Source organism: Geotrypetes seraphini, chromosome 3 (assembly GCF_902459505.1).
Source record: "Geotrypetes seraphini chromosome 3, aGeoSer1.1, whole genome shotgun sequence".
In the NCBI taxonomy this organism is placed as follows: Eukaryota; Metazoa; Chordata; class Amphibia; order Gymnophiona; family Dermophiidae; genus Geotrypetes; species Geotrypetes seraphini.
Genome location: NC_047086.1, coordinates 138,394,518 through 138,416,668, shown reverse-complemented (window position 1 = coordinate 138,416,668; position 22,151 = coordinate 138,394,518). Strand labels below are relative to the sequence as shown.

Sequence of the window (22,151 nt, the reverse complement as noted above, 5' to 3'; positions counted from 1 at the left end):
TTCTGCTTTGCTCAGACTGGACTGCACTTGGAAAGTTGTGCCATAGCCCACAAAATTAGAGCTATGGCAACTTCTGTAGCTTTCCTCAGATCTACACCAATTGAGGAACTCTGTAAAGCTGCCACCTGGTCCTCAGTTCATACCTTCACTTCACTATTGTCTGGAGTCTTTCTCCAGATGGGATGGGTACTTTGGCCAATCTGTATTACAAAATTTATTTTCCTAAAGGTCAACTTTCCCGCCATCCCATTCTAGTTAGCTTGGAGGCACCCATCAGTGAGAATATGCTGCCTGCTTGTCCTGGGATAAAGCACAGTTCCCCAACTTATTAGGATCAAATGAGATGAAAAGTTGAGATGTTCTATGTGGCTTTCTCCTGTGGATGTAATAGGCCATGGATGTAATAGGCCAAAGCACATTTACAGTCCAAAGTATGGAGCACCGTTTCTCCTGTATGAGAGCGTGGCTTAGGGAAAAAAACTGGAAGAACAATTGACTGATTGAAATGAAACTCCATCACAACTTTCGAAAGAAACTTGGGATGTGTGCGTAGAACCACTTTATCATGGTGAAAAACTGTAAAGGGTGGATCTACCACCAAGGCTTGTAACTCACTGACCCTTCTAGCAGAAGTGAGAGCGATAAGAAAAACAACTTTCCAGGTAAGAAACTTGAGATGAGATGAGGCCATTGGTTCAAAAGGGGGCATCATCAACCTGGAAAGAACTACATTAAGGTCCCAGACTACAGGAGTAGGTTTGAGAGGTGGTTTCACATTGAAAAGTCCCTTCAAGATTCTGGAGACCAAGGGATGAGCAGTAAGAGGTTTTTCCTTAACTGGTAAGTGAAAAGCTGTAATAGCACTGAGATGGACTCTAATAGATGTGGATTTGAGTCCAGAGTCAGTCAGATGAAGTAGATAATCCAATACCAGTTCCACTGACAAGGAAATTGGATCGTGCTGATGGTGAAGAAGACACCAGGAAGAAAATCTAATCCACTTTTGTTGATAACATTGTTGTGTGGCTGGTTTCCTGGAGGCATCAATAATATTGCGGAAAGGCTGGAAGAGATGTAACTCCTATGGATTCAGCCCTAGAGAAACCAAAGCTGTCAGGTGTAACGATTGAAGGTTAGGATGTAGAAGAAATCCTTGATTCTGAGTAAGCAGAGTAGGAAAGATTGGCAGAGGAATTGGCTCCCTGGAGCTGAATTGAAGTAGAAGGGAGAACCAATGTTGCCTGGGCCACCGAGGAGCAATGAGAATCATGGTGGTTGACTCTCGTTTGAGTTTGAACAGTCTTTAGTATGAATGAGTAAAGAAACATGCTCATTCAGTTCAAAAAAATGCATCTGCTTCTAGATGGTGAGGAGAGTATAGTCTGGAGCAGAATTGAGGCAGCTTGTGATTGTAGGGAGCTGAAAATAAGTCCACTTGTGAAGTGCCCCACTGAACAAAGAGTGGAAGAAGGGCTGCAGAATTAAGAGTCCATTCGTGAAGTTGAAGAATTCTGCTGAGGTTGTCTGCTAGGGAATTCTTCTCCCCCTGAATGTAGACAGCCTTTAAGAAAAGTTTACGAGCTGTTGCCCAAAGCCAGATTTTCTGGGCTTCCTGATATAACTAACATGAGAGAGCCTGTGCCTCCTTGTTTGTTTATGTAGTACATTGCTACTTGATTGTCTGTGCGAAGGAGGAGGACTTGAGGGCTTGAGAAGTGTTGAAAAGCTTTTGAGAGCATAATATATTGCTCGGAGCTCCAGCAAATTGATGTGAAATTTGCGCTCCCTGGCAGACCAATGACCTTGAGTTTGAAGGCCATCCGGGTGCGCTCTCCGGGCATAAGGAGATGTGTCCGTCATTATCACCTTCTGGTGAGGGGCAAATGAAAAAGTAGACCTCTGGATAGATTTGAAGAGGTCATACACCATTGAAGCAACTGCTGAAGAGATGTTGTGATAGACGATCTGTCGCTTGAGACCACTGAGAAGCAAGGGTCCACTGAGGAATGCGAAGATGCAGCCTTGCTAGTGGAGTTACATGAACTGTGGAAGCCATGTGGCCTAGGAGAACCATCATATGTCTCGCTGAGATGGTGTGTATCTTCAACATCTGTTGACAGAGGATAAGAAGAGTGTCCAGATGATCTGGAGGGAGAAATGCTCTCATAATTGTAGTGTTGAGGATAGCCCCAATGAATTGCAGACGTCGAGTTGGAACTAGGTGAGATTTGGGGAAATTGATTTTGAATCTCAATGCTTGTAGACACGGAGCCAGGCAAGGCGTCTCATAGCCACTGACATGGTTGCCGCCCGTGAGGTAAGCTCAAACATGTCATAGGTAGAATGAACCATATAATTCCTCAATTGCAAAACTGCAGCCATAAGATTTTGAAAAGCTTGAGTTTTACGTGAAGGAATATATTTTTGAAAAACTGAAAACTGCTTAACCAGATGTTTAAGGTAGAAGGAAAAATGGAAATTATAGTTTCCAGCTCGGTTCGTCAACATTGCATTTTGGTAAAGGCGTTTACCAAATTTGTCCATTCCTTTACCTTCTTTGCCTGGTGGTACAGAAGCATAGACACTAGCTCCTGCAGACTTCTTCAAGGTCGATTCTACCAGAAAAGACTCATGAAGAAGCTGAGGTTTATCAAACCCAGAAATAGGAACCACTCTATATAATGAGTCAAGCTTTCTAGGAGCCACAGGAACAGAAAGTGGAGTTTCCAGATTTTTGTAGAAAGTCTCACGCAAAATATCATGAAGAGGAAACTTTAGTAGTTCTTTTGGTGGTCATAGTTTAGAGCCAAGAACTGTTTACTATACTCGGAGTCCGCCTCCAATGGAATAGAAAGGTCCTCAGACATTTGCTGGAGAAACCTTGAAAAAGATGACCTCTTAGAAAAAGCAGGAGGTTGACGCTGAGGTAAATCTGACCTAGTAAAATCCTCATCATTAGACGAGAGTGGTTCTTGCTCCGAGTCTCCCAAATAAGTCTGAGTCCTGAATGGAATGAGGACAGTGCCGAAGACTCGGTGTCGAAGGCTCAATATGCTTCATCTTATGAGAGGCCTTACGGGACCGTACCAGTGTCGCCTCTCTAGATGTTTGAGTCGACGACTGGTGCCGTGGAATGAGATCAATTGACTATCATGTCAATGATCTCTGCACCACTGGAGCATCAATGTGAGGTTCGGTCAGTGTCACTATCTGCTCAGACTGAACCGTCACCTGGAGAGCCGGTGTCGATTTAGCTTAGACAGTCACTGGACAAACACTGGAGACACCAGCGATGTGGGTCAGTCACAGATATGGGCTGAGCACAGCGACCGCACTTTTTAAATCCCATCTGTGGGCGTGACATCGATGGAAAGACCGTCTCAGCCAAATTGAAGTTGGAGGCTGTGGTATTCAGCCTATGCCCGCTAGGTCTGTCCCCAGAACAGTGTGCAGTTCAGCAGCAGACACTCCACAAACAGCTCCATTTAAACCCCAAACTGAGGAATTGGATGACTTTCCTTCTCTGACCTATAGAGGGAGCGGGAGAGCAGAAGTGCAGGTTTCCCATCCCTCACATAATCCTAGGTTAGTTCCCAGGAAATCATTTTCACCTGAGGGTTTTGGGCATGGCTGTCGAATGTTATCCCAGAGGCAGAAGCAGAATCAGAAGGAGCAGCTACAGTTAGAGGACAGGCAGCTGCACTCAGGGCTGAGAGCTCTGAATGGCATCCCCCATGTGGAATGCATGGAGTTGACTGAGGCTGGAGCGGAACCGCCTCTCTGCATGCCTGAAGTTCCTCAGGACATGGAGCTGGACCCAGAGCCAAATGCTGAGTTACAGAATGAAGTCCTGCCCATGGAAGTTTGCTGTTCCAGAAGCAAGTAGTTGATACTGCCTATGTAAGTAACTGAAAAAATCTTGCTTATCTAAGCTGCCTCCAAGTTGTTTTTGGTAACCCTGTGGGAGCTGAAGAACTGTGAGGGCTTCTATGGGAACTGTGAAAGACAAGTTTTGAATTTTGAGGAGGTTTTTTTCTCCTACATGAGGGGGAAAAGGACTGTTCCAGTCCCAGGCAATGGGGTTTGCCCCACGTTCTCAGTGGTGGGATAGAGGGCCTATTGTTGGCAAAGTTATTACCACGCGGAGCACATTGCCTGGCCAGCACGTCAGCTGCTGGGAGGGTTAGTGCCGTAGCACTGACTCAGGCTGAAGATATCAGCCAAGGGACTGTTTTTGGTTTTAAGTTTTTCCAAGTGATTGGATTGTTAATTGGCTGGAGAGCCAGCAACAGCTTTGGGGAAGATTTGCCTTCTGTGTTTGGAACTGCATCTAACCTACATTTACTCAGAGACTGTTTAATGATATATTTTGATTGTTTTTGGGACTATTCTTGTTCACTGAATATCCTGACAAATTTGTGTTTTGTTTTGAACTGATTAATATGAAAGCAAGCAAGTTAGCTTGATTTATTTTGGTTTCAAGAATAAACCCAGTTATTACTCGAAGATTACCTACCTGGTGAGGTGGTGTTTCCTTCTGTTAACATTTCTTTTCCTTTCCTTGTGCTGCCTGCAGTGGCTCACAAGAGTTTTTCCTTGTCCCGGTGTCCCAGGACCCATTGCTCTGAGGCTGCCAGTAACAAGGCCAAGGTGGTAACAACAGGCCCCCACTGGGCCGAACTCACGAAATGGAAAAAAAGTATGATTTTTTTTTTTTAACCAGAGGTTAAAGGACAAAGAAAAAAGAAACACAAAACTGACTGAAAAAAATCAGAAGCATGAGCAGAAAGGTGAAAAAATTTCAACAGCCTTTGAACGCGTCTTCTTAGCTCTGCAAAAACTGAGGAACCACGTGCCTACGTCAGGCGGGAAGGCACTCGCACATGCACGGTGCAGACTGATCGCAAACTTTCTAAAACTTGAAGTTTTGATTCACTTTTCAAGTGTCTATGCCAGGGCTCCATCGGTGATGTCACCCATCAGTGAGAATATGCTGCCTGCTTGTCCTGGGATAACTAAATTTATGTACAAAATGCCATAAGAACCAATCAAATTTGAAAGCAAATAACTCTTTTTAATGCTGCACTGGAATAGTTGAGATTCTAGTGCAATTTGAGCAGCTAATGAATGTGACGGTTACGAGCAGTGTTCCCTCTAAGCGGGCGGGTGTTGTGAGCAAACTTTTTTCACCGTGAGCCAAAAATATCGGGCGCCAGCAAGTTATGAGCCAACTCGCCCGATTCTCCTCTCGCCGCCCTGCCATCTGCCGTACGCCTCTTCCGATTGTGCGCTGTGACGAGAAACGTGTGCGCTGCGATGTAATATTTTGTGCGCCAGCGCAGCTTAGCGGGAACACTGGTTCAAATGGTTTTATTTATTTCCCCAAATTTATTTTTGTTATACGCATTGAAAATATTTGATATTGCGTTTAAATCAAAATCTCAATAAACTTGAAACGAGTGCCCGTGAGATTGTGGGAGGGTTAAATACTCAAAACTTAGAAGTTTTTGCTACGCCAGCTTTCTGGTATCTTTACATACAGTGGCGTACCTAGCATATGTAACATCCGGGGCCCATCATTTTTTGGCACCCCCCCCCATCTGTAAGAAAAACATGATTTTTAGTAACAAACCACACGTCACACATGAGTACCTAGGAAAAGGCAGCATCTTACATATTGCAGTGAGCAGTACATCAATACACCCATTGTAAAACTAAACAAGCCAGACCAGCACAGATCAATCCTACACCGTCAATCCTAACAGAAAACACACAGAACACAGAAAACACCTTCGCCTAGTAAGGAATATGTAATCACAAACTAACCCCTCCCTCTTTTACAAAACTGTAGTGTGGATTTTAGCTACGGAGGTAACAGCTCTGATGCTCATAAAATTGAGCATCAGAGCTGCTACCACCAAGGCTGGTGCTAAAAACGCTTCACAGTTTTGTAAAAGGGGGGATAAAATAAAAATACATAGACAAAGGTTAAATTGAACCAGCAAGAAGCTGGACTCTGCATACAATGCTTCACAGAAACAGTGACACATGTCTCCTAAAGCAATAAATAAATAGAAATTTTTTTCTACCTTTGTCTTCTGTGGTTTCTCCTTTCCTCATCTTCTTGTAACTCTCTTCCTTCCATCCACTGTCTGCCGTCTCTCTTCCCCTATATGGCATCTTCTCTCCTTCTATGCCCCTTCCAGAAACTGTATGCCTCCCCCTTCCATCTCTCCTTTCACCCCATTGGTCTGGCATCTCTCTCCTCGCCTTCCCTCTCCCACACCTCTCCTCATAGTCTGGTATCTCCCCTTCCCTGATTCTCTGGCATCTCTCTCCTTTCCTTTTCTTCCATCTTTCGCTCCCCCTCCATGCTCTCACATCTCCCCCTTCCTTTTCCCTTAGACTGGCATACCTTCCTCCTACGCTCCAAGCCCTGGCATCTCCTTTAATTCCCTCCCTCATCTTCCTTCTCCCTCCAGCTGGGTACCGCAACACTCTTCCCTGCAGCTCTGCACTTCCCCACAATTGCCATGCTTCGGTTCCTCTTCTTCCTTCCTTCCTCCCCCCCCCCCCCCGCGGGACCCTGCGGCACCATCAACTCTTACTCCCTCTAATGTCGGCCCTGCAGCTCCAGACTTCCTCGCACCTTCTCCCCTCCCCCTTTGGATCGCTATTATTTTAAATGTTATAGCCGCGGAGCTGTATCCATCAGTGGAGATGTCTAACCTCGGCCTGCCCCGGAACTCTTACTGCAACAGTGACTTCCTGTTCCTGCCTAGACGGGCGGCTGCTGCAGTAAGAGTTCCGGGGCAGGCCGAGGTTAGACATCTCCACTGATGGATACAGCTCCGCGGCTATAACATTTAAAATAATAGCGATCCAAAGGGGGAGGGGAGAAGGTGCGAGGAAGTCTGGAGCTGCAGGGCCGACATTAGAGGGAGTAAGAGTTGATGGTGCCGCAGGGTCCCGCGGGGGGGGGGGGAGGAAGGAAGGAAGAAGAGGAACCGAAGCATGGCAATTGTGGGGAAGTGCAATCCCCCCAATGCGTCCCCTTACCTTACCTCCCCTTACCTTTGCGACGCGTGTGCGCGCTGTGAAGAGAAACTTGTGCGCTGCGATGTAATATTTTGTGCGCGAGCGCAGGCCAACGCAGCTTAGCGGGAACACTGGTTACGAGTTGTGCATAGAGGTGCATAGAGGATTCTGACATGGTCTCACAACATTGACAAACCACAACTAAGACTGATCAAATGGCAGGTCAGTGTTATCCTGTATATAATTTTGGAAGAAGGCACTTAGCAGACACAGAATCTATTACTTGAAAAATGGCTGTGATGTGACCTGTTATGTGAAGGACTTTTTGCACTTAATAGATGATTTGATATTTGTCTGAAGGGAAGGCTATGTTAGTAGCAGTGTTCCCTCTAAGCTGCGCTGGTGTGCGCTGGCGCACAAAATATTGCCTCGCAGCGCACAATGTCACGTCACAGCGCACGGCGTACGGAGATGGCAGGCCGCGGCGAGAGGAGAATCGGGCGAGTTGGCGCTGGCGCCCGATATTTTTAGCGCACGGGGAAAAAATTTTGCTCACACCACCCGCCCGCTTAGAGGGAGCACTGGTTAGTAGTGGAGTCTATTTTGGGTGGCTCTCTGGATTTGCTGACCTCAGTGGCGTATAGAATATCTATAATCTTGGAAAGAACGCCTGTGTTTTCACTTTCATGCTCTTGACAGATGAGCTCAATGTCTCGTAGTTTGCTGAAATAAAAGTCTCGTTCCTTCTCGAGGCCATCCACCGTCACTTTCAATTCCATCAACTGTCAAAGATTAAGAAAAGAGAAAATAAATGATCAGAAATCTCACAGTGGAGACACTGCATATCCCACCCTTCTGCTGTTATTCAATTACAGTATGAAAACTCATCAGTAGGAAAGAGGAGCCTGGACATAAGGTATGGCTAAGGATTCAAGAAGTTGTTTTTAGATTCTGAGATTCAGGAAGAATATTGCATTTATCATAAAATGGCTCTACCAGTGTGGATTCCTGATAACATGTTACATATTATCTATTATCTGCTTTTTCATTAAGCACCACGGTAACATCTGTGAAAAGATCTGATCCACAACAACTACTACTATTAATTATTTCTAGAGCACTACCAGACATATGCAGCACTGTACATAATAACTTGTGCTATATTTAAAAAAAATGGAAAATAGTATTTTAAGCCTACAAAGTGCCAAATTCATGCAGTGTTGTCAAATTGTTACTGAAGGACACAAGATTGAAAGTGTTCTGCTTGACTGGACACCAGGGACTGAAGAAATAGCATTACAGAATTGTACTGTCTCTAATATCAGATTAAAATAACAACAGATTGCAGTGTGCTTCAGAGCCTATCTTCCTCATCATATGCCCTCTCCTTACTTTACAATCATTTATGCATGCTTTTGCAGAAAGCATGGGAAAGGGAAGGACAGATCAATAATCAAATAATCTACTTTTTCATGCCTTCCCTTCCCATCTATCCATGTGTACCACTTTAAAGTGGATAATATGGTTCATATTTACAATCTCTAGACAGCCTTAGTCTCAGCCAAACAAAGAGCCCATCTTGGGACATTTAAATTCATGACGTTTTACGTTTCACGTTAATTACATGCAGTATATACATCAGCTGAGCTCATGGTGGCATTCCTTGTCAATTGACAATATGAACTCCGCTGTAAAAGCATGAAGTTTTTGGTCTTAATAAATCACAAAATTATAAGTGGTTGCAATTGAAGCAGGCCATTCAGGTAGGGTTCCCTGAATGGAAAAATGTTAGTGATAAGTATAGTTTGCCTTTCTTGTGTTTTCAGGTGGACTTTCTGGGATACTGGGCTGCTCAGTGGTACAAATTGATATCTGGATTTATGAATAAAAAACTAAGGACTGGTCTTCGGGACATTTGGAGCATTGAGATTAAGCATCAAATTACTGAGTCTCAATGGCCACGAATTTGGTCTTGGAGGATGATGTACAGTGTCTGCATCTATGAGGCAAACTTGGTTTTTTCTGTTACATAGAGCATTTTGGACCCCGATTCGTTTACAGAAGTTAGGTAGCTCTAAATCTAATAGATGCTGGCACTGTCATCTTGAAGCTGGGACATTAGATCATTTGTTATTCTACTGTCCATTCATTCTTGCTTTTTGGAAATCAATATGGGGGTCAAATAAATAATTTGTTAGAAAATCCAGTGGCATTATCCTATGACACTGTATTGTTTGGCATGTCAATGAGGGCTAAAAGCCAAAATATCCTCTAATAATAATAGGCTTCTGCTCATTATGACAGAGATTGCCATACAACAGAATATGAATAACTGGAAAAATTGGAAGAGGCTGAATTACAGCTTTTGGTGGAACTCTTTATGCCACATATTCAAAATAGAAAGGATAATTGCTATGCAGCAGGGAAATTTTAAAAAAATTCAGGTTATTTGGGAGCCATTAACAAAATATTGCAAAGATTGAAAGTATTGTATAGAATAAACATTAATCTTTTTTTCCCCTTTGATTCATATACGTCCAGGGTGAGATGGGGGATGGGAATATTTTATGATTTCTTTTACTTATTAATAACTATAGGATACAAGGGAGAGGGATTATTCGTTACAGTTTAGAATTTGATGATATATTAAATGTGATTTAAGTATATATGATTGTATTATATGTTATACTTACTGGGAGCTTTAAAAATGAATAAAGATTAATATAACAAGTTATGGGGAAGGAGGGGGAAATGATTGTTTTATATATTAATTGTGTATTTAAAGTGCCTTCTTTGTAGTGTTTATATCTAAATTAATTGTATGGCACTGTCAAAGTTTGAAAATCAATAAAGATTAATAAAATTAAAAAAAAAGAAATTTCACATTTATTTATCAAAAGTGACTAAGTTCACAAATTTGGATACTGTTAAATGATGGTAGAAAAATATAGTCCTGACACAACTAATGGATACAAAGCAAAAACTGCTTGCTAATTCTTACCTGTTGATTGAGTTCTAATATCTGTGCATCTGTTTCACCACCTCCATTTCTGGCTGTGGGCGGGTTTTTTCTAAGATTTGAAGGTGGAATAGCATTCGGTGATCGTACTGGTGTTGGCATTGTTTTTGGACCTGTGGGAGATGTTCTCTGTGGGACTGTACAACAGAGATAGCCAAAACAGAGGAAAATAAGCCAGTTTAGGAAATGTTGTGCTACAAATTATTTTGTATAATGACTAGACCAAGCTTGTTTCACAAGAAATGTACAAAATTATCTTTATCTGTATCTATCACAGAAATGACATAATCTGTAATTCCTGAAAACAGTCAAAAATATATTGTGTTAGTCCAGTAGAGACATCACATAAAACACTTATTTATTTATTAATTATTCAATTTTCTATGCCGTTCTCCCAGGAGAGCTCAGAACGGTTTACATGAGTTTATTCAGGTACTCAGGCATTTTCCCTGTCTGTCCCAGCGGACTCACAATCTATCTAATGTACCTGGGGCAATGGGGGGATTAAGTGAGTTGCCCAGGGTCACAAGGAGCAGCGTAGGTTTGAACCCACAACCCCAGGGTGCTGAGGCTGTAGCTTTAACCACTGTGCCACACTTATTAAATTTATTTTCATTTATATAATAATAATAACAATTTTATTTTTATATACCACAATACCACAAGCAGTTCAGAGCAGTTTACAGAGGAAGAGACTGTATATAGACAGTGATGTTACAAAAAAAGACTTTCAAATTACATTAGCATGTCAAAAGTAGTCAGGATTTATCAGAAAGCATTTCAAAGATACAAGACAGGAAAGGAGTCAGAGAAATTTATCAACGAGATAGGTTTTAATTGATTTCCTAAAGGTTTGGTAGGAGGGTGCATTTGAAATGAAGTTGGTTAACCATTTATTCCATTTGCCTGCTTGGAATGATAATGATCTATCAAGGAATCTCCTGTAGATACAGCCCTTCAAGGATGGAAAAGCAAACAGGTAGGCACTACATGTGCAAGTGGTGCCTGGAAATTCAAAAAGGTGCAACAGATAGACTGGGGATGAACCTACTATGGTTTTGAAGCAGAGGCAGGCAAACTTGAAAAATGACCCTTGCTTCCACCAGCAGCCAGTGTAGTTTTTTGTAATACGGGCTTACATGATACGATTTATTTAGACCAGGGGTGCCCAACACGTCGATCGCAATCAACCAGTAGCTCAGGAAGGCAACGTGAGTCGATCGCAGAGCCCATCCCGGGCTCCGTGATACTCATGTTGCCGTCCCGATCTACCGGGCCTATCAGCCTTCCTCTCCCCGACGTCAAAGACGCCGACGCCGGGCATTAGGCTGTTTTTGTCATTTCGGGGGTGGGGGGGGGGTGGGAGCGTGGGAGCGGTAGCCTGAAAAAGAAATCATCCTGGCTGGGGTCGGTGTCGTGCTCCGGAGCTTCTACAGCCTTCCTATCTCCCTCTCCCTTCTACCTGCTTCCGGCCACACCCCCTGCTCCACGGCTCTCTTCGGCAGCAGCGATCGACACAAGCTTCTGACGTCGGGGCCTACCCTCTGCGAGTCCCGCTTGTTTCAACTTCCTTTTTCCACAAAGGCGGGACTCGTAGAGGGAAGGCCTCAATGTCGGCAGCTTGTCTTGATCACCGCTGCTGACGAGTTGCTGAAGAGAGCCGCGGAGCAGGGGGGTGTTGCCAGGTGCAGGTAGAAGGGAGAGGGCCAGATGCAGGACTCGTGGGTGAGGGAGGAGAAGAGAGAGAGATAGAGAGAGGGGAGGGAAACAAAAAGAAATATTTCATACTGGGCTGGGCCGGAGTGGAGGGAGGGTGGAAAGATTCTGGCTACAGGGTGCAGTAACAAAGGAAAAGGGGGGGAAAGCTGAAAATGGAGATAGTGACACAAAGAAGAGAAAGGGTAAGCAGGACCTACTGAATAAGGATAGAGATACAGAGGGGACATGAAGAAGAGGTGAAATAGAGACATAGAAGTAATGCTGAAAAAGTGTGGGGGGGGGGAGATAAAGACATTGAAAGGGCAAATGGTGAACATGGGGTAAAGACAAGGACAGAGACAAATGAAGATTCTGAAAAAATGGTGAGCTAGGGATATAGTGAGATGGACACAAAGAAGGGTGATGCTGGAAAATAGGTGGAATGGTAATTCTGACAGACACAGAAGGGAAATGCTGGATCAAGGAGAGATGGGGCTCAGGCTGGATGGAATGAAGAGAAATGCCTTGTTTTCCCGGAACTTCCTCTCCTACGTCAGAATTGACGTCAGGGAGCAGAATGCTGGTCAGCGCAACGCTTCTGCAGGGAAAGCTTGGGACGGCGGTGGCTTGGGGGCTGTTCCCCGATGGCGGTGGCAGCAAACTGAGTGGCTTGGGGGAGGGCATGGAGAAAGAAAGAAAGGGGGCAGACAGGGAGACAGAAAGAAAAAGTTGAGAATGAGGTCTGGAGGAGAGGAAACATACAGGAGGCTGAAAGAAAGGAAGAAAGATTGGATGCACAGTCAGAAGAAGAAAGTGCAACCAGAGACTCATGAAATCACCAAACAGCAAAGGTAGGAAAAATGATTTTATTTTCAATTTAGTGATCAAAATGTGTCTGTTTTGAGAATTTATATCTGCTGTCTATATTTTGCACTATGGCTCCCTTTTACTAAACCGCAATAGCATTTTTTAGCGCAGGGAGCCTATGAGCATTGAGAGCAGCGCGAGGCATTCAGCGTAACTCCCTGTGCTAAAACCTACTATTGTGGTTTAGTAAAAAGGGAGGGGGTGTATTTGTCTATTTTTGTATTTTGTTACTGAGGTGACATTGCATCTGCCGTGACCTCTTTGAAAAAACCCGGAATATGAATAATTAACATTTTCTCTGCCTTTCAGTGTGCTTTGTGTTTTTTTTAAAATTTTATTGTTGGTAGATCATTTTGACTTAGTCATTATAAAAGTAGCTCGCAAGCCCATAAAGTGTGGGCACCCCTGATTTAGACCATAAATGAGGCGGACAGCAGCATTCTGAATGACTCTCAATCGTTTGATGGATTTCTTAAAGGATCCCAAGTATATAATATTGCAGTAATCTAAGATGCTTAATATCAGAGATTGTACCAAAAGTTGAAAAGAGAGGAAGCCATATATAAGAGTTTTCAGTCACTTGAATTTTTTAAAATAATTATTGTTTATTAAAAGCTTCTATCGAAAGATTAGGTTCTTACCTTTGCTAATCTTCTTTCTTGTACATTCACACTTTATTCCAGGCCGACTGGGTTAATTCTGTATACCTGCCAGTAGTTTGTAGGAAGCCTCAAATTATAGAGACTTAAGCTCCACCCCTCTCACTTCAGCACTGACCCCCCTCCTGCATCAGTAATAAAGCAGCCAAGAACTTCTGAAAGAGGACAAAAACAAGAGAGAGAGAGGGGCACAGGGATATTCACCAACCAAGTCATCTAATCTGCTCATGGTAAGTAATACAAAACAGGAACAATTAAACATAACTCAACCAGGTTAATAAACATTATAAACCGGAACAACGAGAAACAGTGATATAAGGAGACACAGCCTGCACTGTCAGAGGGGGGGACTCCCTAACTAGGATCCCCCCTGATGGCATGATTATAAAGGATGATCAGAAAATAGAATCCAGCTTACCAGTACTTGGAAAGACAGAATCAGCAAATCAGCAAAGGATAGGGTGGGTTCCCAGAATAAAGTGTGGATTTACAAGAAAGATGATATATCAAAGGTAAGAACCTATTCTTGTACAATCCCACTTTACTCCAGGATGACTGGGAGATAACAGAGCAGTCCCAAAGAATCAGAGTGGGACTGTTGAGCTTGCTGCCAAAATAGAGGCACCAAAAGGAAAATCCTGCTTGGTTGCCACATTGATCCTGTAAAACTTGGTGAACTTATACAAAGAGGACCAGGTAGCGGCCCTGCAAATCTCTTCCAAAGAGATCGCCAATGACTCTGCCCAAGGGGATGAGATACCTCTGGTAGAATAAGCCCTCACATTAAGGGGGTGCTTCCTTCCAGCCACAGCGTAAGTCATGGAATGGCCATACAGTTCCATCTGGAAATGGTGGCTTTGGAAACTGCCCTGCCCTTATGAGCAGGACCCACCAGAACAAAAAGATAATCAGAGAGGTGAAAATCATTCGTAAACTCCAGGTACCGCAACATGAGCTTGTGCACATCCAAGGATTGCAACACCCAATCCTGCTCCCTCGACATGGAGGAAGCAAAAGCAGGAAGCCAGACTTCCTGATTCACATGGAAAGTGGAACCCACTTTCGGAAGAAAAGAAGGAACAGTGCGCATCACATCAGAATCTTAATACGCAGAAATGGATCCAGGCAGGAAAGAACCTGAAATTCCGAAACTCTGTGGGCTGAGGTAATGGCCACCATAAATACAGTCTTGATTGTAAGATCCATGAGATGCCTGCTCCAGAGGCTCATAAGGTGGACGAGCTAGAGAGAACCAGGTTGAGATTCCAAGTCAGACATATTACATTACATTAGTGATTTCTATTCCGCCTTTACCTTGCAGTTCAAGGCGGATTACATAAGAATTGTTATGATCTTAAGAAGTACATATTGATAAGATATTAAGAAGTATTTAAGGAATAGTTTGAACATTTTCTGATTTGCTAAGGAGTAGTTGGTAATGAAGGTGCAGCACAGGCCAAAGTCTCAGAGTGCCTCGCAGAAAACGGACTACATCCAGATGAGCAGCCAAGGAGTCCCTCAGAGAAGAAAACACACAAGAAAGACTGGCTATCTGCACCCAGAGAAAAGCCACCACTGGGCCTTTCATCAGGCCATCTTGCAGAAATCTCAAAGCCTTCACATAGGCAGCCATTATGAATTTCTTTTTGCTGCGAAGCAACGTGGCAGCTACTGTTGAATAGCCCCGGCTAATTAAAGCCAAAACGGTCTGGATCCTGCAGCGCAATCGGGTCCTGTGTGAGGAGGCGAGGGTGATAAGGGAGCTGGAGCCCCTGGTCCCGCTAGAGCCGAACCAGGTCAGCATACCACAGCCAACCGGGTGTGACAAGGATTATAGGGCTTCTGTGAGCTGCTATCTGTCACAACAGATGCCCTATCATGGGCCATGGAGGGAAAACATATAGGATACCATCCCATGGCCAGGATTGAACCAGAGCGTCCAGACTTTGTTTCCAGCCTTGCGACGGCAACTGAAGAACTAATTGGCTTTCTTGTTGGCCACAGCTGCCATGAGATCACTATGCAATCGAACGAACTTTGAGACAGGGACCACTCTCCAGTGTCCAGATTCTGACAACTGAGAAAATCCACCTGAACGTTGTCCACTCTGGCCACATGCACTGTTGACAGCACCACAGGTATCTCTCCGCCCACAAGAAGAGAAGCTGAGCCTCCATGCTCAGAGAGACACTACTAGTGCACCCCCTGCTGGTTGCAGTAAGCTACTGCCGTGGCACTGTCAAAGAAGACATGAATGGCTTGATGACGGAGATGACCTTTGAAGTGGAGGAGAGCTAGCCAAATCGCCCAAAGATCCAGATGATTGATTGAACATTTGCACTCAGAGGAAGCCCACCAGCCTTGAACAGGAATGGTCACACAGCCCCCCAGTCTTTGAGGCTTCCATCTGTCATCAGAATCACCCACTCTGAAATTCAGAGGGGAAGACCCCTGGATAGTGAGAGAGGTCAAAGCCACCAGGTGACTGTTCCACGCCACTGTTGTTCAGGGTAGAGTGGATGTAATAGGTCACGTTGCAGACTCCAGCGCAAAATCAGAGCATCCTGCAGTAGACGCAAATGGGCTTTGGCCCAAGGGACATCTATTGTCACCACCATGGTTCCCAGAACCGGGAGGTATTGCCATGCCATTGGGATCAGAGTGGCCAGAAGGTCCCTGATAACCTATCAAAGATTCTCCCGACGGTACACAGGGCAGGAACACTTTATTCTGGCCCATGTGAAATCAAACTCTCAGGTATTCCAAATCCTGCATTGGCTTAAGGTGACTCTTCCTGAAAATGATCATCCAGCCCAGGCACTGCAGCAACTATACAAACTGATGAACAGCCTGATACTCCTCGGTCGCTGAGGTTGCTCTGATCAACCAGTCGTCTAGATACAGGTTAACCAAGACACCCAGGGTGTGAAGATGGGCCACCACTGCCACAAAAGCTTTGGTGAAGGTCCTGGGCACCATTGCCAAATCAAAGGGCATCACTACAAACTGGAAATGTTGCTCCAAGAGGTGGAACCTCAGATACTTCCAATGGTCCAGAAAAATAGGAATGTGGAGATACGCCTCTGTCAGATCCAGGGAGGCTAGGAACTCCCTCGGAGCCACCAAAGCTATCACTGTTATCCATGCGGAAACAGGCACTTGCAGTGCTGTATTGATTGCCTTGAGTTCCAGAATTAGTCTCCAATCTTCAGAGCCCCTCTTGAGAATGAAGAAGTATATTGAGTATCTCCCAGAGCATGAGTCTTGCTCTAGGATGGGTTCTATAGTCGAAATATCTAGTAATGTAACCAGCTTCCACTCTTTAACTACCTCGTAGTAATCTTCCTGCTTCATCTGACGTTTTCCTAATTTTTCTACCTATCTTGTACCCTCTTCTCAAAACTTTATTATGAAACCAGCTCCTTAATTGTATAATGTAACCAGCTCCTTAATTGTAACCTTTTTCCTGGAAATGTCCAGTTATCTTAATTGTAACTTTCTTTCCTGGAAATGTCCAGTTATCTTCTGATGTAATCCGCTTAGAACTGCAAGGTACAGGCGGAATAGAAGTAAGTAATGTAATGTAATGTAATCTATGGACCGTGGATTGTACCCGAGCCGCCTTCTCGGGGTGGCCTACCAGTGAATCCAGGAAATAGAGGACGGCTTTTTATTTATTTATTCCATTTGCGCGTCACACATACCTATACAAGCTCTGGGTGACATTACAGAGGAAGGGGTTAGAAGAGGGTAGGGAGGACTATGGAGGGCAGGAAGGAGTGGAGAGGATCGATGCATGTAGAATATTTCATAGAAATTCCTAACTTTACAGATAGGAGCACCATCTATATAAATGATATCTAAATGAATTAAAGGAATATGTAAAAAGGAATAGAAGGGAGGAACTGTTAAACAATAGAATTCAGGGAAATTCAATTAATAAAATAAAAAGAATAGAGGTAAAAACAATGGAATAAAATTTAAAATAATTCATAAACTGGAAAAAAAAAATCAAATAAGTCTGACAGAAGTCCAAATTCCTGAAGCAGCTCAGTTACAGAGAATCTCTAAGACCCAACGGTCAGAGGTAATGGGCTGACATTTGGCCAGAAAGGCAAACAACCAGCAATACAGAAGCAATTATGCCAGTAAGCAGAACAGTGTCTGAAGGGGGAGATTGAAGGAGATTTAAAGCGATTTTGTAGAATAGACTTGGTTGGTTTTGTTGTAATAAACTCCATAATTACTTTGAAATTTAAGTCTACAAAGCATGACTATGACAAGAGTTATGCTATATACTAGTTTCTTCAACTGTCGGTCCGCGGACTGGTGCCGGTCCACAAAATAATTCTTTTATTTCCGCCAGTCCATAGGTGCTAAAAGGTTGAAGAACACTGTTCTAGATCAACTGTTCTTCAACCTTTTGACACCTATGGACCGGCGGAAATAAAATAATTATTTTGTTGACCGGCACCAGTCTGCGGACTGGCGGTTGAAAAACACTGGGCTGCTTCAAAGGATGAATCACTAGAGCACTGCCGGATCCAAAGCATCCTGCGAGCCGAAACGGAATAGGCGGAAAGCTTAGAGACTTTCAACATGTCAACCGGGACATTAGCCATATAGTCTACACCTGAGACCAGGAAATCCAGGTCACGAAGCACCACAGTGTCAGGATCTTGGCGAAGCTTGTAATGGCATGCCCTGGCCACGAAAGAAGAGGTTGATGCTGCCTTTATGCCAGCAGCCACTGAATCAAACAGGCATTTCAATATGAAATTGATATGCTGGTCCTGGACATCCTTCAAGACCACCTCTCTGTCACTGGGGAGAGAAGTACACTTGATGACCTGCACCACTGATGAATTCACCTTCGGGGAAGCAAAGCATTTTTAAAAAGCATTCACCATGAGATAACACAGAGACGTCACATGGGCATATTTCAAAGGACCCTCAAGTGCCTCCTAAATGTCATTAAGAATCCAAACCAGATCAGGATGATCAGGAAAAGAGGTGGATTGCGGCCTCTGGTCACTCATGAGGGAACATTCTGCAGTGACAGACTGCTCAGACTGCAGCTTCAATTCCTGGAGAGATTCAGAAATCAAATCCCCCAGATGTGTGGGCTTGAAAAATCTGCACACAGTAGGATTCTCCCCAGATCTGGGGTTCCACTCAGATCTGGATCCTGACGATCTGCCAGATCTGCCACATCTGCAGAAGCCATGGTGCTCCCCTGAGTAAGCAGAGGCACGATAAGGGTATCTGGTGCAACCGCAGGCACTACCGGCTTGCCTGCCGGAACCTCAGAAAGGAGACAAGAGAAAAGACCCTGGTCCAGAGGAGGAAGGGTCTCTGCAGCTGGTAAGGACGCTTGTTGAAGGGTAACAGGCAGATATTTTTTAGCCAAATAAGCCTGATACATCATATTAATTAAATCAGGAGAAAACCCATCCTCTATGGTGGGAGCTGACTCCTGCGGACCTTTCTTGGAATGTTTGAAGGATTTATGATATTTCTCCTCAGAAACATTCTTGAATTTCAACACAGGTGTCATATCTGCACTCCCCATGGTCCCCCACCCCTGATGCCATTTTCATGGTTACCAGGGCAGAAATAAAGGGAAGACCCCCCTTCAGAATTCGAAGGAACAGGGTCTGGGTAAGTCTTGCCCCCTTTGTGGGCTGCAGCACACATGGAACATGGCAGCGCACCCAACAGACATCCACAGCAAATAAGGTATGAATCCATCATATCCTACCATGGGGAGTCCACCTGAGTGGTTTTCTTGCAAAAACAAAGCGTGCAAGTGCTAAAAATAACTTTAAATCAAAATCGGGAAAATCCAAGATAGTCATGGCACGTGCTGATTTTGACTAAAAATAGCCCCTGAAAAACACAGGGCGACCTCAAAAATGGCGATTTTAGGGGTGATGGGGGGTAGGGTATGCAGAGAAACCACCTAAAAACTCCTTCTGAAGATCCCACAAAATCACTGATTCAGGCTGTCAGCCTGTACTCAATATGACATGTGCTGAATGGGAAAACACTGCAGAGAGCTGAAATAGCTTACAGGGAGATCCTCTGCCTTAGAAATCAGGCAAGCTTGACTTCAATTCTTCTGACTGTCCCACCAGCCGGACATCCACGGCTGGGTATCTCCGCCACCCTTGGACACACCACGCAGAGGAATGCAGTTTGGCCCCAATCTCGGGTGTGCCTCCACGGAGCCACGCAGCCTGCACTCGAGCCACTAGTGGATGAACCTGGGGTGCGCAAGCTCCCAAGGGAACAGTCCCTGAGTCCCAATCTGAAGTGCAGGGTGTACAGACAGGCAATAAATCCCCTGGAAACAGGCTTTTCCAAAGGTCTGTGATCTCGCACAGTCAGAGGTGTCCCTCCACAGCACGAGGGCAAAAACTACAAAATAAAAGACTGAAATTACACAAAATAAAACACAAGCAGAAAAGACAAACTTTTACAGCCTGACATGTAGGAAGGAAACTGATTCAGGAGGGATTAGTGCTGAGGTGAGAGGGGTGGAGCTTAAGTCTCTGGAATTTGAAGCTTACTACAAAGTCCTGGCGGGTATAAAGAATTAACCCAATTGCCCCAGAATAAAGTGGGATTGTACAAGAAATTGCTACTAATGACTGGTTTATATGAGCTTCTGTAATAATGTTACAACATTTGAGCTTCTATATGGAGTTGCAATTAATGAACTTCTATAATAGTTGTACACAACAGAGTTTGAGCGTTTCAGTGATGGTTATTACAAAATGAGGTTACATAAGAACATAAACAATGCCATACTGGAACAAACCATAGGTCCACCAAGCTCAGTATCCTGTTTCCAACAGTAACCAAATACAGGTCACAGTACCTGGCAAGGTCCGAAAACAGTAAAACAAGTTTTTATGCTGATTATTCTAGAAATAAGCAGTGGATTTTCCCAAGTTCATCTTAATAATGGCTTAAGGACTTTTCTTTTAGGAAATTTCCCAAACTTTTTAAAAATCCTACCAAACTACCTGCTTTTATCACATTCTCTAGCAACGCATTCCAGAGTTTAATTACAGATGATGGAGCCTGGATGTAGGGGTGATTGGTTTGTTTCGAGTTTTGCAGCATTTCTCGGGGCTCCCTACTGTCATGGGGGGTGACTTCAATGTGATGTATGAGCCAAGTTTGGATAAGACTAATCCCAGGCCTCAGGAGCATTTGGACTCTTCCAGAGGTATTCCCTATTAGAGAATGACACGGGGAAAAAAATCTGTCCCCGACACCGCCCTGTCCCCGGCTCACCGTCCCCTTCACCACCCCGTCACCGCCATTCCCTTCACCTCCCCGCCACCGTCACCGCCATCCCCTTCACCGTCACCGCCATCCCATTCACTGCCCCGTCACCGTCTCCGCAGCATCCATATAAGTCTCAGTACTGCGAAACACCATGAAGACAGAAGAGAGTCCTGCCACTACTACTACTGCACTGTGAATCTGTTTCAGTGCCTCTGCCCTGTAGTAAAAACAGAACATAAAATAAATCAATTGACTTGTCCTCCCTTGCAATGACGTGTCCCCCATGTTCACCTATAGCTTGAATCAGGTCAATTGTGCACACTAAAAATGCCCACCTGAGCACATAATCATGCAGATGCTGCAGTACAATGAGCAACAGGAGGATCTGGAACGTGAGTGCAGGCAGGCAGTGATACAAAAACAGCAGACACCCGACCGATTACAGCGTTCCGCCATCTCCCTCCCTCCACCTCACCTTAGATGTAGAGTATGCCGGCTTTCTTTTTCGCCCAGCCGCACGCGTGGCTGCTCATTTGTTCAATATTCTCCTCTGACGCAACCGGAAACAGGAAGTTGCAGGAGAGGAGAAGATTGATCAACTCGAGCAGCCGCGCGTGCGCTGCTTTTTGAACGCTTGCAGTTGGGCGAAAAAGAAAGCCGTCATACTCTACATCAGTGTTTTTCCATGGACCGGCAGAAATAAAATAATTATTTTGTGGACCGGCAAACTACTAGGACTAAAATTTAAAAACCCCGTTTCCGCCCTATCTCCGCGAGCTCGGTCACCTCAGTAACTATAGAAAAATAGACAAATATAGTGCAAAATATAGACAGCAGATATAAATTCTCCAAACTGACACGTTTTGATCACTAAATTGAAAATAAAATCATTTTTCCTACCTTTGCTATCTGGTGATTTCATGAATCTCTGGTTGCGTTTCCTTCTGTCTTTGTATCCTTTCTTTCATTTCTTTCTTTCTGCACTCAGGCCCTAGAATTGTCCCTTTCTGTTCCCTCCCTTTTTCCTTCCTATGTCCTTAGTGCCCCCGGTGCCTCCTTCCCATGTCTTTAGTGCCCCCAGTGCCTCCTTCCCATATACTTAGTGCCCCTTCCTGTCTTTAGTGCCCCCAGTGCCTCCTTCCCATGTCTTTAGTGCCCCCAGTGCCTCCTTCCCATATCCTTAGTGCCCCTTCCTGTCTTTAGTGCCCCCAGTGCATCCTTCCCATGTCTTTAGTGTCCCTAGTGCCTCCTTCCTATGTCCCTCTCACTGCCTTCCACACTTTGTCCCACCCCCACCCCCGAAGCCTGCCTGCCTGCCTGTCTACCTCTCTCCCTCCCTCCCTAGCCATAGCCAGCCTGCTGCCTCCCTGCCGCTAAAAAAAAAAAAAAGCCTCCCTCCTTCCTTTCCCCTGCTCTTACCGCCATGCTGCAGCTGGCTGGCCCAGAATGTCCTCTCCGACGTCAGAATTGACGTCAGAAAGACTTCCTGTCGGCTTTAGCAACTGCAGCAGGGCGGTAACAGCAGGGGAAAAGGAGGGAGGCCTTTTTTTTTTTTTGCGCCTGTCCCTTAA

At 44.6% G+C, this 22,151-nt stretch overlaps 1 protein-coding gene across 10 annotated transcripts in view; it reads right to left on the bottom strand.

Annotated features, from left to right (window-relative positions):
• Positions 1 to 22,151, bottom strand: part of MAPRE3 (microtubule associated protein RP/EB family member 3) — a 203,890-nt gene that overhangs the window by 25,258 nt on the left and 156,481 nt on the right. For all 10 annotated transcript variants that reach the window (XM_033939398.1, XM_033939394.1, XM_033939390.1 and 7 more), the window contains 2 exons: positions 10,040 to 10,194; positions 7,668 to 7,820 (listed from right to left, as the gene is read on the bottom strand). In XM_033939398.1, the coding sequence (XP_033795289.1) occupies positions 7,668 to 7,820; positions 10,040 to 10,194 (308 nt within the window). The remainder of the gene's footprint in view (positions 1 to 7,667; positions 7,821 to 10,039; positions 10,195 to 22,151) is intronic.